Source organism: Athene cunicularia (assembly GCF_003259725.1).
Source record: "Athene cunicularia isolate RWA chromosome 2 unlocalized genomic scaffold, athCun1 chr2_part1, whole genome shotgun sequence".
Classification (NCBI taxonomy): Eukaryota; Metazoa; Chordata; class Aves; order Strigiformes; family Strigidae; genus Athene; species Athene cunicularia.
The window spans coordinates 7929226-7943748 of NW_020799095.1; the positions used below are offsets into that span (position 1 = coordinate 7929226).

The following is a 14523-nucleotide window of genomic DNA, read 5'->3' on the forward strand; positions in this document are numbered from 1 at the left end:
GTGTGTAGGCTAATGTCTCCAGGTTCTCAGAAGAAACCTGCTCTATCAGTACACTCTGATAAGGAAGACACAGTGGAGAAACAGCATGCTGTTTGAAGACTGCGCCCGATCAGGACCGCTTTATAAAAGTCAGGAGAAAGGCAATTCCCTATCACTGCGTACTCCTGTCCTACATATTCTGTAGTTTATATGGGTTCTTTTATGAAGAGCAGCAAAAGAAATGTCTTCAAAGCATCCGATAGTGCAAAAAATCACCGTATTTCTCAGGAAATTTTTATTCTGTATTATTGTTGTAGGTTAGGATGGTTATTCAGCTGGCTTCCTGCCTGGTGTCCCACATCACTGCTACACCTTAAAGAGGCTGAGGACAAAATGCTCAAATGTAAGTCTCGTTTTTAATAAGACTTATACATACAACTAGATCTTCTATAAATTTACATTAAATATAATGAAATAAGTTTTTTAATATGGCCTTTACACTGTGAAGAAATAAACAAGTTTAGAATTAGATTTTCATTGCTCCCTTATTTAGATACTTGATTGTAGGCTCCCTCCTTTGAAAGGGAGCTCCTATTTAAAGCAGTGGTTTGCATATAATGTACTTCATATTTTATCAGGCATGTCTAGCAACATAATTTTTTTTCCAACTCTTTCTTCAGGTATTGCAAGCACATACAGTAAACGATATGTGTATATATCTAAGGGAAATAAAATATGGACCCTGACATTCTCTCCGGACCTTTCACATAAAACTCCACTTGTTCTTCTGCATGGATTTGGAGGAGGTGTTGGACTGTGGGCTCTCAATTTTGAAGATCTCTGTGAGAACAGGACCGTTCATGCTTTTGACCTCTTGGGATTTGGACACAGCAGTAGACCACACTTTGACACTGATGCTCAGGAAGCAGAAAATCAGTTTGTGGAATCCATAGAAGAATGGAGAAAGGAGGTGGGATTAGAAAAAATGATTTTACTTGGACACAACCTAGGTGGATTCCTGGCTGCTGCTTACTCATTAAAATACCCGTCAAGGTATGTGAAAATAAAAGAATGAAGGAATTCCCTGTATTTGGGTAGTGATTTTAACACAGATTTTATTTAATCAGGCTCTTCATAAATTAACTTTAAGTAAATGACCATGCTGATTTAAAGAAACTTAAGACCGAATTTTAAGCCCAAAGTATTAATTGTATGGTTTCTTTCCAGGTGAATAGAAATAAGTAGATACAGTAAACATGGTTTTATATGTACTTTTCTGTACCTCTTTGGTTTTGCTCAGTACCACTTTGCCATAAATAGCAAAGATTGTATTTATGGATGAATGTTTTGTGACATTTCTGATCAAAAATACATTTGTGACAGGAAAATAGGCTTGTTTCTGCCAAACTTCCCATTATTATGGATAACATTGAAACTTCTGAATATAATTCCCCTAGGTAATTTATGCCAATATGCTAGCAGTCAGCCTGGTGCCAGCATGATGATGTAAAAATTATTTAGAAAGTCTCATTTAAATTGTCTGCATGCCATTTCATAATTCTTCTTTGCAAAACAACCCAGCTGTAGCAGTCCTGTAATTGTATTTCATCAGCATTTTCTCCACTGCATTGTGGCCAACAGCTAATCCATTGTTCTTTCCCTTAAACTAATTATTTGTCTCTTTTTTTTTTATATATATATATATATAGTGTGGTTATATAGCCCCTGGTGAGGTAGGATTCCACCAAGTGAGGTCATTCTGTATCAACAAATTACATTGCTTTTGTTTAGATAGTCATAGTGGACTCCTGTGTAAAATTGTGAATGTAAGTTTAGCTTTCCACATCATATGGCAGATTCTGTATTATACAAAACATATCTTATTCTTCTATATTCACACCAGTTTATACCATATACATTTATTTGTCTCTCATTTGGAGATTTTGAAATTAATTCATACATTATTTTTTCCTAAAACACTTTGCCTCTTTCTTTCCAAGTGGACGACAGCTGGTATGTGCAGCTGAAAGTGATGTGTGCAAGTAGGTATGTGTCTAAATCCAGAACTGCAATTTCTGGATTGCAAGAAATGCAGCTCTCTGCTCTAGTGTCCTTTTGGGCATAAACCAACTTCTAGCTAACTGTAGTTAGTTTCTTGCAGGGATCACTTACAAATTCCTTACCCCTTTTTCTGAAGTATCTGTAAATGGTGCTGTTTCTATTCCTGTGTGATGGGATATTGTTTCTGCCCCCTGCTGATTTATGTTGGAAGTGACACTTTGTTTTCATGCCTCACTGTGCTTATGTTGAGGTTAATTAGTTTGGGGGTGTTTCAGTTTGTGCTGTCACATTACTAATGTTTCTCTGAAATAAAACTAACACCATCAAATTAGCGAATTGACTGGTAGGATATTAAGACCACATTGAATCAAGTGATAAATATAGCACGGCTTTCAGCCAGATTATCTAACAATGCGTTAGAGGTTTAAGAGATTCTGGATACATATTGTGAGGAAAGTAGATCTCTTTCTCCAAGCTTAGATGATCTGTTAATTTATTATGTTGCACCAAAGTCATTCATGGGACAACTGAGGCTACTAGTCCAAAAAGATTCTCATTTAGAATATTTCTGGGTGGTGGTGGGTCATGATTTTCAAATACTGCAACTTCTGGACTACTACTTTTGAAGTGATTCTCATGGTCAACATCCTGTTATCCTGTATTATGTTGTAGGCTTGATTACCAAAAGGAGAAATGCCAAATAGGAAAGAAAGTATTAAGAAAGAGAACATGAAAAAAAGCTAACTCTGCACATGTGTTTGCTGTGTTATGTTTAATGCCCTAGTTTGTGCACAGAATGTGTGGCTGTCCCGAACGGCTCTTCATTGCTTGCAATCCTTAGCCTGTAATCTCTCCTGCTTGGTTTGTGTAGTTAAATTCTACCCAGTCCTCTCTTACCGTTGGTGTTTGCAGCTGTGTGCAAATGCACTCATGACTGATCTGACAGCCAAGGAACATCTTTGTCAGCTTAATCCTTTTCAACCCCTCATTTCAAGCACAGATTTTTGGTTTCCCAACTGATTATAATCCAGAAATAGCCTTCGGAATCACCTCTGACATCATTTTAGTTGCTAAGAACTCTGCTGTATAAAATATTTAGTCTCATGGTTTTGAAAGAGAAGAAAGTCATGAAGAAGAAAGTAAAGAAGATGAAGCTTGCATGGAAAATCACCTTAAATATGCAAAACTGTGGTTCACAGTCACTTTTTCAGAAATAGGACAGTTAGAGTAGGTGTTATTATGGGATTAAACAGAAATGGACGATTCCAGTCTACCAAGATGAAATAAGATTTTTTATTTTTTTTTTTTTAATTTGAGGGGGACTCGCAGCATGAACTGATTGATAGTTGCATCTGCTGGAGACTCCTACTATACTCTCTGTGCTGAGGTTCCTTTGAGTAATAGTTTTATAAATTGTATATCTGATGTTTATTTCATGACCTAAAATCAATAAATTTATAAAACATCTGCTAATTTTTCTCTGCCTCTCTCAGTTCAAATTTTACTTTGATAAGATGATTTTTCAGATAAATTGCATCTCTTCTTATAACAGAGATCTTAGATTACTTGAAAAGAAAGACTTTTAGCAAGTTTATTTAAATGAAATATGCAATTATCATCTTTTAAATTAAACTGCTGCTGCAAATAATATTGACTGAGCATATATATGAGGCAGTTTTTAAAAATAGAAACAAGACTGGCCTTTTTCTCATATATGTGTGTGACAGTGGTTATCTATTGAACAGTAAGTTTCTTTTAATGACATAAGCTTCTGAGTTTCTGGTTTTCATATGCATGATTAGTTGCAATTCAGTCTATCTCTAATTAGCAATTGAAAGCAAAACTGTTGATGAATCAGAAACCAGGTAATAAGTCACTATGATATAAATGACTAAACCAGGTTGCATAGTCCAGAGATAGCATATTTCCATCATACTCAGTCGAAGAAAAATTGATGTACTCTAAACCTCTGAACCTTTTTTGCCAACAGGGTCAAACATCTTATCTTAGTGGAGCCATGGGGTTTTCCAGAGAGGCCTGACAATGCTGAACATGAGAGACCAATTCCAATCTGGATCAAAGCACTGGGAGCTATATTGAGTCCATTTAATCCATTAGCTGGACTGAGGATAGCAGGACCCTTTGGTGAGTTTTAGCTGCTCTTAAATACCATTTCTGGTTTTGTTAAACATAACCATGGGGCAGATACCCCATTAAGATAAGCTTTGTTGCAAGCCCATATCACCCACAGAGAAAAGTTGGAGGAGAAGGTGAGAGGATTTGAACTCTTTAGCACAAGAGGACAAGTTCTTTCTGTTAGAAATACTGGTATCAGAGTTTATAGCAAGCTACATTATACTATTGTAAACTACAATTATAGTGAGTCAGATGATGTGGACATCTGTTGGGGAAGCCTGACAAAGAGGCATGAATGTAAAAAGATTTTTTTCTGGTTGCCTCCAGTCACAGTCCATTTAGTTTCCCTTCAACTGCAATTTGATGGCCAAACAGGATTTCCAAATTTGGTTAACATTAGAAGGCAGTCTCTCAAACTCCTTTGTCTTTGGCCTGAGTTTAAAGGAGTTACATTGAAACTGGGTTCTTTCCATTAGACATTTTCTTACTACTATAGAAAATTTTGTGGGTCTCATTGGTGTCCTGTGTTACAGTGACATTCTGTCCTTCATGTTTCTGCATTTCTTCAACAACACTGATGAGATGTTAGATAAACTGTATATACCCTAACACTAGGCTAGGTAGGGATGACCAAAAATACTGCAGTTTTAGTTTATGTAGGGAGTGGGGAGAAGGGTGTGATCAAATCATCAATTCATCATATGTATTCCTTCTAGAGGGGAAAGAAGTTATCTGTGTTACACTCACTACTACAGGAGTATCTGCTGGAGAGGCTTCAAAAATATATCCTTCAGGCCCCTCACATGTTAAAATTAACTCATCTCTTCATCATTTTTAGTATTCAGTCTGAAAATAAACTAGTGACATTTGTAGGCTTTGTTTATATTTAAAGCATGTCCATTTCCTAAATATCTTTTTATAGAATATATATTTTAATATGCTGATCTATTTGATTGTTTTCAGTAGTGTGACAAAATTAGCTTTTTGGACAAGCAACGTGTTTTGTATGAACAGATTTTTTTTTTTTAAAGTAAAATGCTAATTCGGTTAACAAAATATCCTGGAGCATATTGAGTGTTAAGCACTGATTTAATGCCTTTTATCCAAGAACAAATGCATGCATAAATCAATCCATGTGGAAGAGTTCAAAGCTGAAGTTATCTCCCTTAGCAAGGAAGTGCAGTCAAAACCATGTTGCAGAAACAGACCTTGTTTTAGCAAGGTATCCCCAACCTAGCCTCACTTATAGGGTGCTGTAGAGGGCACTGCTTTTCAAAATTTTTCATCCATTTCTTATTCCACGTGTTGAAAAAGTTTTCCATCATCAACTTAATGCACAGTTCTTGACAGGTAAAGCATAGTTCTTAGAGAAGGGTAAGTTAAAGACTGTGCTGCAAGGTAGACATCAAACCCAACCTGATGAAGGCTCTGAACCAAACCTAGGTTTCCTTCTACGTGCACATGTGCTTAAGCTGCTGGGTAGGCATAGCTGCCTGATCCTCACTATGAAGTCAATTGCTCTTGGCCAAAGGTATGAGTTAGGCATTTAAATGTGAGCCAGGTTCTTTGGGCTATCATGATGGTATCATATGGATGCCTAACGAGACCCACAGGCAGATACTTAAACCTGGGAGGGAGGCAGAATCAAGAGACATCTTTTTCTTTGAGTAGTTTCCAGTTAGTTGATTTGTAACTTTTCCTTCACTTGACTGGAGCAGTCACCCAGGAGGCTCACAGTATAGGAGCTTCAGTGCTTAGGTTGGATTTCTGAATTCAATTCCTAGAGCTGAATGCCTAAAAATTCCTCAGGACAACAGTAATGTCACTGTGATTGCACCCCTCTTGTGGAACTCAGAGTCTTCAATGTTAGTATTTCTTTTAGCATTGTCATAGTTTAACCCCAGCCAGCAATGAAGCACCACACAGCCGCTTGCTCAGTTGCCCTGGTGTGATGGGGGAGAGAATCAGAAGGGTAAAAGTGAGAAAACTCGTGGCTTGAGATAAAAGACAATTGATAAATAAAGCAAAAGTGGTGTGCACATGCAAAACAAAACAAGGAATTCATTCACTACTTCCCATCAACAGGCAGGTGTTCAGCCATCTCCAGGAAAGCAGGGCCCCATTGTGTGGAACGGTGACTTGGGAAGACAAACACCATCACTCTGAATGTCGCCCCCCTTCCTCCTTCTTCCCCCAGCTTTGTATGCTGAGCATGAGGTCATACGGGATGGATTATCCCTTTGGTCAGTTGGGGGTCTGTCCCAGCTGTGTCCCTGCCCAACTTCTTGTGCACCCCCAGCCTGCTCACGAGTGAGGTAGGGTAAGAAGTGGAAAAGGCCTTGACTCTGTGCAAGCACTACTCAGCAATAACTGAAACATCCCTGTAATGTCAACACTGTTGTCAGTACTAGTGATTGGAAATGGGGATGCTGTCGCCTCTATGCTGATAGCAGGGGAAGATGCATAGTCTCTTTTTCCAGGTACTCTTACTCCCCAGACAGATAGAAAAAGATAGAAGTCCAGCAACTGAACTCTCTATAGAGAAAATACAAGCAGCAAATTGCAGAATGTTTGCAAAATCTTCATCGCTTCAGGACTGAAATCGCTGTTTTATAATGGAATTATTTTCTCTTGCACTGTATTAGTTTTCTAAATTGGTTTAAAGCATACATAAAGGTGTGTTGCAATAGTCTAATCTCAAGGTTAGAAAAGCATAGATCAGTGTGGCAATGTCTACATAAATAGTACCACGCCTTTGTCCAGAGACAGGTGGGAGGAAGTGACATCATCATAATGGCACATTAACAACAGTATTTTCATTTGATAAACTCAAGTGGTAAACTGCGAGCCTAGCTCTTCAGGGATGAATAGTATTCTTAGACTAAGATTAGTCTTTGGTGAGGATCTTGTCTCAAAGATTCATCTGGTCAACTTGAAGAGGCTTCTTCCTTGAAGAAGTGAGTCAGAATAGGAGCTTAACTTTAGAAAGGCTGAACTGGCTCCTGAAGGGACCTGCTTCTCCATTTTGGCTGTTAAGAGAGCATAGGGACAATAGCTTTCATAGGTTAAATCTCGTAACCTACAGCAGTTCCTGTATATTATACTCAATGTCAAGATTTCTGCACCTGTTTTTCAGCGTAGAATTCTGTTCTCTCCACTAAATACTAGTTAGATGAACTAGCCTCAAAAGATGACTGTTTTGTGAAAGGAGAGCACAGACTTATATCTAAGGAAGAAAAACAGCTCAACTCTTTCAGCAGTGCCTTCTGGTTCTGAAAGGTGGGATGCTTTTGGCCCACCCAGTGCTGCCAGAGCAAGAAAGACAGTGTTGATATCGTGTGAAACTAAACTGGTGGCAAGAAGATAACGCTGCTCAGTCCTTTTGCTCGTCCCCTTTGCATGTTTCTTCTATTGCTGCAGTGGCCCTTCTCAAATGTTCCCCATATATATTCAGAGGGATTGAATTACTCCTTTTCTGGTGCAGCATAAAATCCTTTAGATTATTCATGTTTTGTTCTTATTTGCTATAATGACATCATGTTTTCCTAAGATATGCAAGTGGTGAAACAAAAACATTGGTTTAGAAGCCATCAAGTTTAGCCAGAAGTTTCAAGGAACGCCTTTGGAGGGTTGTAATGAAAAGCGTTAGGCAATAAAGTCATCTATACTAATTCCTCCTCTAATAGTGTTTTCTGTTTTAACAGGATTAAGCCTTGTTCAGCGTTTAAGACCAGATTTCAAGCGAAAATATTCATCAATGTTTGATGATAACACTGTGGCTGAATATATCTATCACTGCAATGTACAGTCACCCAGGTGAGTATGAGTTTCCCAGTGTGAGTTTTGAAGTCTCTTTCATTTACTGAGAGTCTGTTACTCCCTCCAATGGCCATGGCAACAGTGTGCATGCTTTTTTAAAAAAATCATAACATTTGTTGTATTAATTGAAGAAAAAGGTAGCATTGCACTTTTTCTGAATTCCAGAAATTATAAATGTAAAAGCTATCCTGATTACATATTTCTTCTAAACTAACTGTGTGGTAATTCTGAGTGAGTTTGGGAACTAATTTTTTCATTAAAAAATTGTTACAGGAGTTTTAATTTGTAAAGAATTTCTTAATAAACTTTAAAAATAAGACATTTCATTCTTGTGTTATCACCAGTACTGTAAAAACGTAGGCTTTTTCTGTTGAAAATTACATGCAAGCCTTGAAAATTTATTTTTCTTAATAGTAAAAAATTCCAGCCTCATGTACTATTGCACTTTGTGGTACCAAAATGCACAGATACTCTGAACAGGCAGATCCAATGGAAATGTAATTGTTTTTATCCTTTTGAATGACTTAAAGTGGGGAAACAGCTTTCAAGAACATGACTATTCCTTACGGATGGGCAAAAAGGCCGATGCTGCAACGGATTCCACAAATGGATAAAGACATTCCTATCACTGTGGTCTATGGAGCACGTTCATGTATAGATGGCAATTCTGGCAGCACTATCCAGTCTCTGAGACCAAAATCATATGTGAAGACAATAGTAAGTTGTTTTTTAAATCAGTTATTTCTTTGTGTGGATTGGTTTAAATGGTATATATGAGGTTTTATACCAACTGTGGAAATGCTGGGCCTTTGATTTAAAGCCTGGGGTAATAACTTGTGATTTCTGTAACAGAGGGAGAGATGACAAGTGTTAGATCAGAGAAAACCTAGACAAAAGATTATTGAGTTCCCAGAGTAAGAGGAAAACTTACTGTAGCACTAGAAGCTGAATTACATCTTTGGGCAAGGTCATTCTTCTGCTCTACAAAATAATCTGCTCTACAGTATGCTAACACAAATAGGTTTTGTGGTCACTGTCAGTATCTGGGCTTTTCTCTGTGTTTTAAACCACAGCAGTCTTGATACTTGCACGTATGTATGACATAGTGAGGAGGCTGTCATAAACTGTTCTAATCTATAATGCTTTTGTTTCTCTGATAAGAGAGTGGTTTGTACCTGGTGCTTAGGTTCTTGTAAGCATCTTTAAGTCATTAAAAAAATACTTAACGTTGTCTTCCTAGCTAATACATTCTTGTTCAGAGGTATGGCGTTATCATTTAAAATATGTGTACTTGCATCCTGATGCGAATGTGCACACTGCATTTTTTTTTGTTGATTTCCATAAAAAAAACAATGAATTTAAAAGTATTCTTCATGCATTGTCACATCATTCAACCATGATAATTGAATATGCATATATGTTACAATGCTACGAGGTGCTAAAATATGTGAATACACCAGCTGTCGTCTTATTGATGTCTAGATCTATCTGGACAGAAGTGTGTAATATGTGATGTTGATGGTATACTGTGACAAGTCATTCAAATAAGATATTATAATCTTGATATAGCTGACATCAGAGCTGGAACTCAAAGAAAATACATTGTTACTGAACTGTTTGCATGTGTTTAAAGACCACAAATACATTTCATAAATGTTGACATCCAGACTGAAAGTGTCACTTAACTGCTTAACCTGAGACAAAGTTGTAACAAGAAGTCACCATTAAGAAGTGTACGATATATTGCTATGATAAGCATTTACCATGCAGGCAGATTTTTCCATTCTGGTCAGTGACTTTTAGAAGGGATTGTGGAAAAGTTTATTTCCAGGTTAAAATTTTGTCAAGCCATGTAAGATTCTAAAAGGTAAATTGGAGTGATAGAAATTATAGGGACACTTAAAAAAATGTAGGAGGGAAAGGGTTCTCATGAGTCTGAGGCTGAGATATGGACTGGCAGTGCCATCCACAGAAGTTCTGGGGTTTCGTTATGTGTGTTTATTTCTAATTAATTTTTACTTTGTGGGGTTTCTCAACACAATAACATAGCTGTACTTTTCTGGGCTTCAGTTGGAGACTTAAGAGGGAGTATTTTAATGGGGGGAGGGTGAGAATAGATTTAAATACAAATTAACCTTTAAATACAAATTAACCTGATTATAAAATGGAAAGAAAATAGGTCAAGTACCTTTGCTGTACACTATGGTGATGGCTTGCTTGTACCAGTTTTGACACAGAATGATCAATTTTAGAAAAAGGGTAACTGCCCTGTGTGTGGTTACTTAAACCCTTAATTTTGTTACATAGTGCCTGTGAAATAATATAGGTCACAAATGTGGGGTTTTCCCCCCAGAAATAACATCATTTGAATTTTACTTGTCCCTGCTTAACACAGTTGTTAATTCAGAGGGCTGAAATCTGCTTCCACAAGAAAATCCCCAGCAATTTAAGCTTCTGAATTCTTAATCATTTATCCTAGTACCTTCTTTAGTCTCTTCCATATCATTTTTATAATAAGAGAATACAAATGGTTTGATGCTCTCTGTAATGAAAACGCTTACAGAACTAAAGAGCAGCCTGGCAGAACTATTTGAGTGGAGAAGGAAGAAGATGAAGGTGAATCAGAAGTTTGATGTGTAAAGCACATTCTCCTAAGTTTGATTTCCTGTGATTTGTGTCTGCTTGAATGGTGGGTTTTTTTTCAACAAGGTGTGCAGTTGAATAAGTGGTAGTTTTGCCCTCTTTTCCTGTGTAGCAAAGTGCCTTCAACAGATGAAACAAGCCTTTGTTTTTCCTTACATTTACAGCCCTTTCTGGCTGTATGATACCACCTCCTGGCAGCAATTGCACTAACTGCTTTAGCGCAGGCTGGGTGCAAGAGATCAGTTTCAGTTTTGAAATCTGTCTTTTCAAGTAATAATGTGTCAAGTAGTTAACGTGTAAAAGTCAGGTTCTTCACATATCCCAGTATTTATTTATTTATTATGTTCTTGTGATTTTGACTTGTGTCTTCACCTCTTTTCCTCTAGGCTATCCTTGGTGCAGGCCATTATGTGTATGCTGATCAACCTGAAGACTTCAATCAGAAAGTGAAAGATATCTGTGATTCTGTGGACTGACTGTCTTCTGTTCTTTAGCAAATCGTACTGTAAATAGCATTTAATAGCAATACACTATAGGAAATCATTAAAAAGAATGCAGAGCTACTGGAACAGGCTCTGTTTACACACTTTATAAGAGCCATTTGCACACTTAAACCACTTAGTGCCTTTTTTGAGGGGGTAATAGGGAGATTTGAAGCAAACTTTGTACAGCTTTGTTTGAGATTGGTCTTTAGATTATTGGCCTGTCATAAATGTAATTACATAAACTTTTTAGACTGGAATTTTCTTCAAAACGTAATTGAATTTTGCACATGTTGAACTTCTAAAGATGCGGAATTCTCCACTAACAGAGAGAACTGTATCGATATAGATACAATGTATAAAATGCAATTTTGTTTCTTTATAAGCATTCATATTTTTAGTTGATATTTCATAGCAAGAATATGAAAATGCTTATACATTATAATTTTGGAATCCAGAACTCCATGTACCATTTTTAAAGAGGGTGTGGATTTTTTTTTTTTATTGAAGATATAGCAAACAGCTTATGAGGCTGATTTTTGGAGAGGCACTGGGCCAAAATAATGAGCAGTGTCTGTCACTGAAATATGTGTGTTTGTAAGGAAGTGGGGCTCAATATTAGGAAATCTTTCTTCAGTTGGATTTTATTTCCATTTATCTCAAGGCATCTTTTTCCATCTGTGCAACTTTTATGAAAGGCTCAGTTTGTAAGAGTTAATGATGTCACCAGCACTCATGCTTCCATAAATATTTTGATATGTAGATTTCAGTGATCTAAAATACAGAAGATGGCTTGTTAGTTACTCCATCTATTTTTAACACTTTACTGGAAGATTTGTCACTAGCCTAAACCTAACAATTGTAGATAAGATGACAGGATTTTGATTAGGGCTAGGGAATGACCATCTGGAGCGTAATTCCCTTTTTTTTAGGTAGAAAACCTAGTCTGCTTTTTAGTCAGTTTAGGGTGGAGGAGAGGCAAAAGGAGAATACTGATGTTCTCTAATTGGGAACTACAACAGGTTAATGTTTTTTCGTTAACATGCAGCCTCCTTATAGGAAGGATTATTACTGGAATGAACAATACCACTGTAACAAATTATATGTTTTGGAGATTCTTTATATAATTATATATTTTAACTGAGTATTTCAATATCAGAGATAATCCAGTCTCTGCATCTTTTTGAAATCATAGTATGAAATTAGTTCTTCACATTCTTATAAATTATATTAAGCAAAATACATTGTCACTTTAAAGCCAGATTATGTGGTGGCTTGTTTTTTAACAAGTTTACATAAAACTATTGATCATCTTTTGAATATTAAATTGACTACTGAAGAGTTCTTGATACTTTTATACATAGAGAATTTGAATTAATGATTGCACCATCTTAAAACTTGAGTGGAATTCTCTGCATTTTTTCCTCAAATTAAGGAATTGTTGCACATATTTATGATGTAGAAGGCAAAAATACCTAAAATATTCAGGAAATACTCCGATTATGTTCCCAGCCGAACATAATCTCTCTCTGAAGGAGATATTTATCTATATCGTCCTATGTAAACATCAAACAGTCTTGTGACTGCCTTGACTGGTAACACTTAATATCTAACAAGCTAAGGATTTTAATTAAAATTAACTATTAAATTACTTTTTCAATTAGCAGATGCCAGAATTTTTAAAGAAAATTTGTGGTTAATTGCTAAAATCTTGAATTCAAAATGGAAAATCAGAATATCAGTTGTATTTTTGAATATAAGCTATAAATTATCAGTCATGCCACCATTTAGGTGGATGCCTTTGGTATGTATTTTTTCGCCCTTTTCAGTGTGTTAATTTGTATTGATCAACTGAAACGGCTGTTTTAATTGTGTGTAAAAGCCTAATGTAAAAATAGATTCCGAGTCTCTTTCAAATAACAAGATGAAATGAACTATTGGTATTTTCAGATAGCACTTACTGATGGGAACTCTAGATTCCACAGCAAAAGGTGGAAGTAGGGATAAAAATTGTGCACTGAATGTGAATATTGTTTTAAATATCCCTTGCTTTTTCATCTTACTGTACTAACAAGACTTATTGCTTAAATTTTGCACAATAAAAAATAATCTTAAATGTTATATTTAATTAATGTTAAGACATGATGTTGCTTTTGTAAAAATTGTCTGTAATTAAGCCCTGGAAATCAAGAGTAATTAAGTTGAACTAAACAATCCAGAATACATTAAAAATACAGTAATGCTTATTTGCAAACGTTTCAATGTTCTTAGGTTTCCTTGTATGTATCTGAAACTGGTAAGCGTTTGTCAGCAAGTAGCTGCAAGCTCAGAATGCTGATTGTATATACAAAGAAAATGTTTGTTGGTTATCTTCCAGGCAGTATTAGATATTGCTGTGAAGGTCAAGATGGAATTCTGAATGTCCTGTTGTGTGCAACATAACCCAATAAAGTTACTTTAATAAACATCACAAGGGGTGCTGAACAGAAAATGAATGGCACATACTGAAAAGACTTGGGAGCTAGACCTTTTGTGAGCAATTACTCTCTAGGAATAAGCTCAGTTTTTCCAGGAATTCTGTTTCAGCGCAATGACCAGTTGCTTAAATGCACTGCGGTGAGCACTGAATGCTGATGGTGCTATTTTTATTACAGCACTATAAAATAAGACAATCACGAGCATAAAGGCACCCAAAGATCTGTCCTGTTCTAGCATCCAAATGAAGACAGCTATGTACCAAAGGCTAGGGCCTAACAAAAAGAATCCAAAATATTAATAAAAATCCAAGATTAACTGTCTAAGTCTCCAGGGCTCGCTATTCTTTTTGAGGTTGTTGTGATAAAATTTTATTAAAGTAACTTAGTAATATTTTGTTTGCATGGCTGAGTTCATCTTGTTACTTATTGAACCCTGCCAGATTAGATTTTAGTTCTGAAACATTGATTTTCGGAGAAGTAATTTATTGATAAGACTCTATAATAAAACATTGACAACCATCACAAGAAAGCCCCCGTTTGTATCTGATTGTGAGATGGAAATGGAGAATGTGAATTCGTAGGTATTAAGCTTGGAAAAATGGGCCCAAAGAGGAGAAATGCTGTCATCCGGTTTTACTTGGATCAAACCAGAGCTGGCGTTTCTTTTTAAACCTTATCTTTTTAAGGTTGCTACAACTGTTTGTGCTGAACTGATGTGACAGTCTCTGTCTGAAATGTTCTCTGTGCTCCATTGTGGTTCCTCAATTTCCCAGCCCTTACAGATAACAGTTATTCAGCCTTTTGACTGGGATTAAGACCAGGTTAAATACAATAAAAACATCTGGAATCAATGTATGTTCAGACATATTCAGGAATGCCTGTCGTGCTAGTATTCATTAAAATATGAGCCTCCAGATGCCTAAGGC

General features: G+C 36.4%; 1 protein-coding gene across 1 annotated transcript; it reads left to right on the plus strand.

The window, feature by feature from the left end:
- Nucleotides 1-264: 264 nt before the first annotated feature.
- ABHD5 (abhydrolase domain containing 5) lies at nucleotides 265-13590 on the plus strand. The gene is made up of 6 exons (XM_026843023.1): nucleotides 265-382; nucleotides 660-1032; nucleotides 4031-4185; nucleotides 7881-7992; nucleotides 8526-8712; nucleotides 11025-13590. Exons 1-6 carry the CDS (start codon nucleotides 373-375, stop codon nucleotides 11112-11114), a joined length of 927 nt encoding a protein of 308 aa, XP_026698824.1. The 5' UTR covers nucleotides 265-372; the 3' UTR covers nucleotides 11115-13590.
- Nucleotides 13591-14523: the final 933 nt, after the last annotated feature.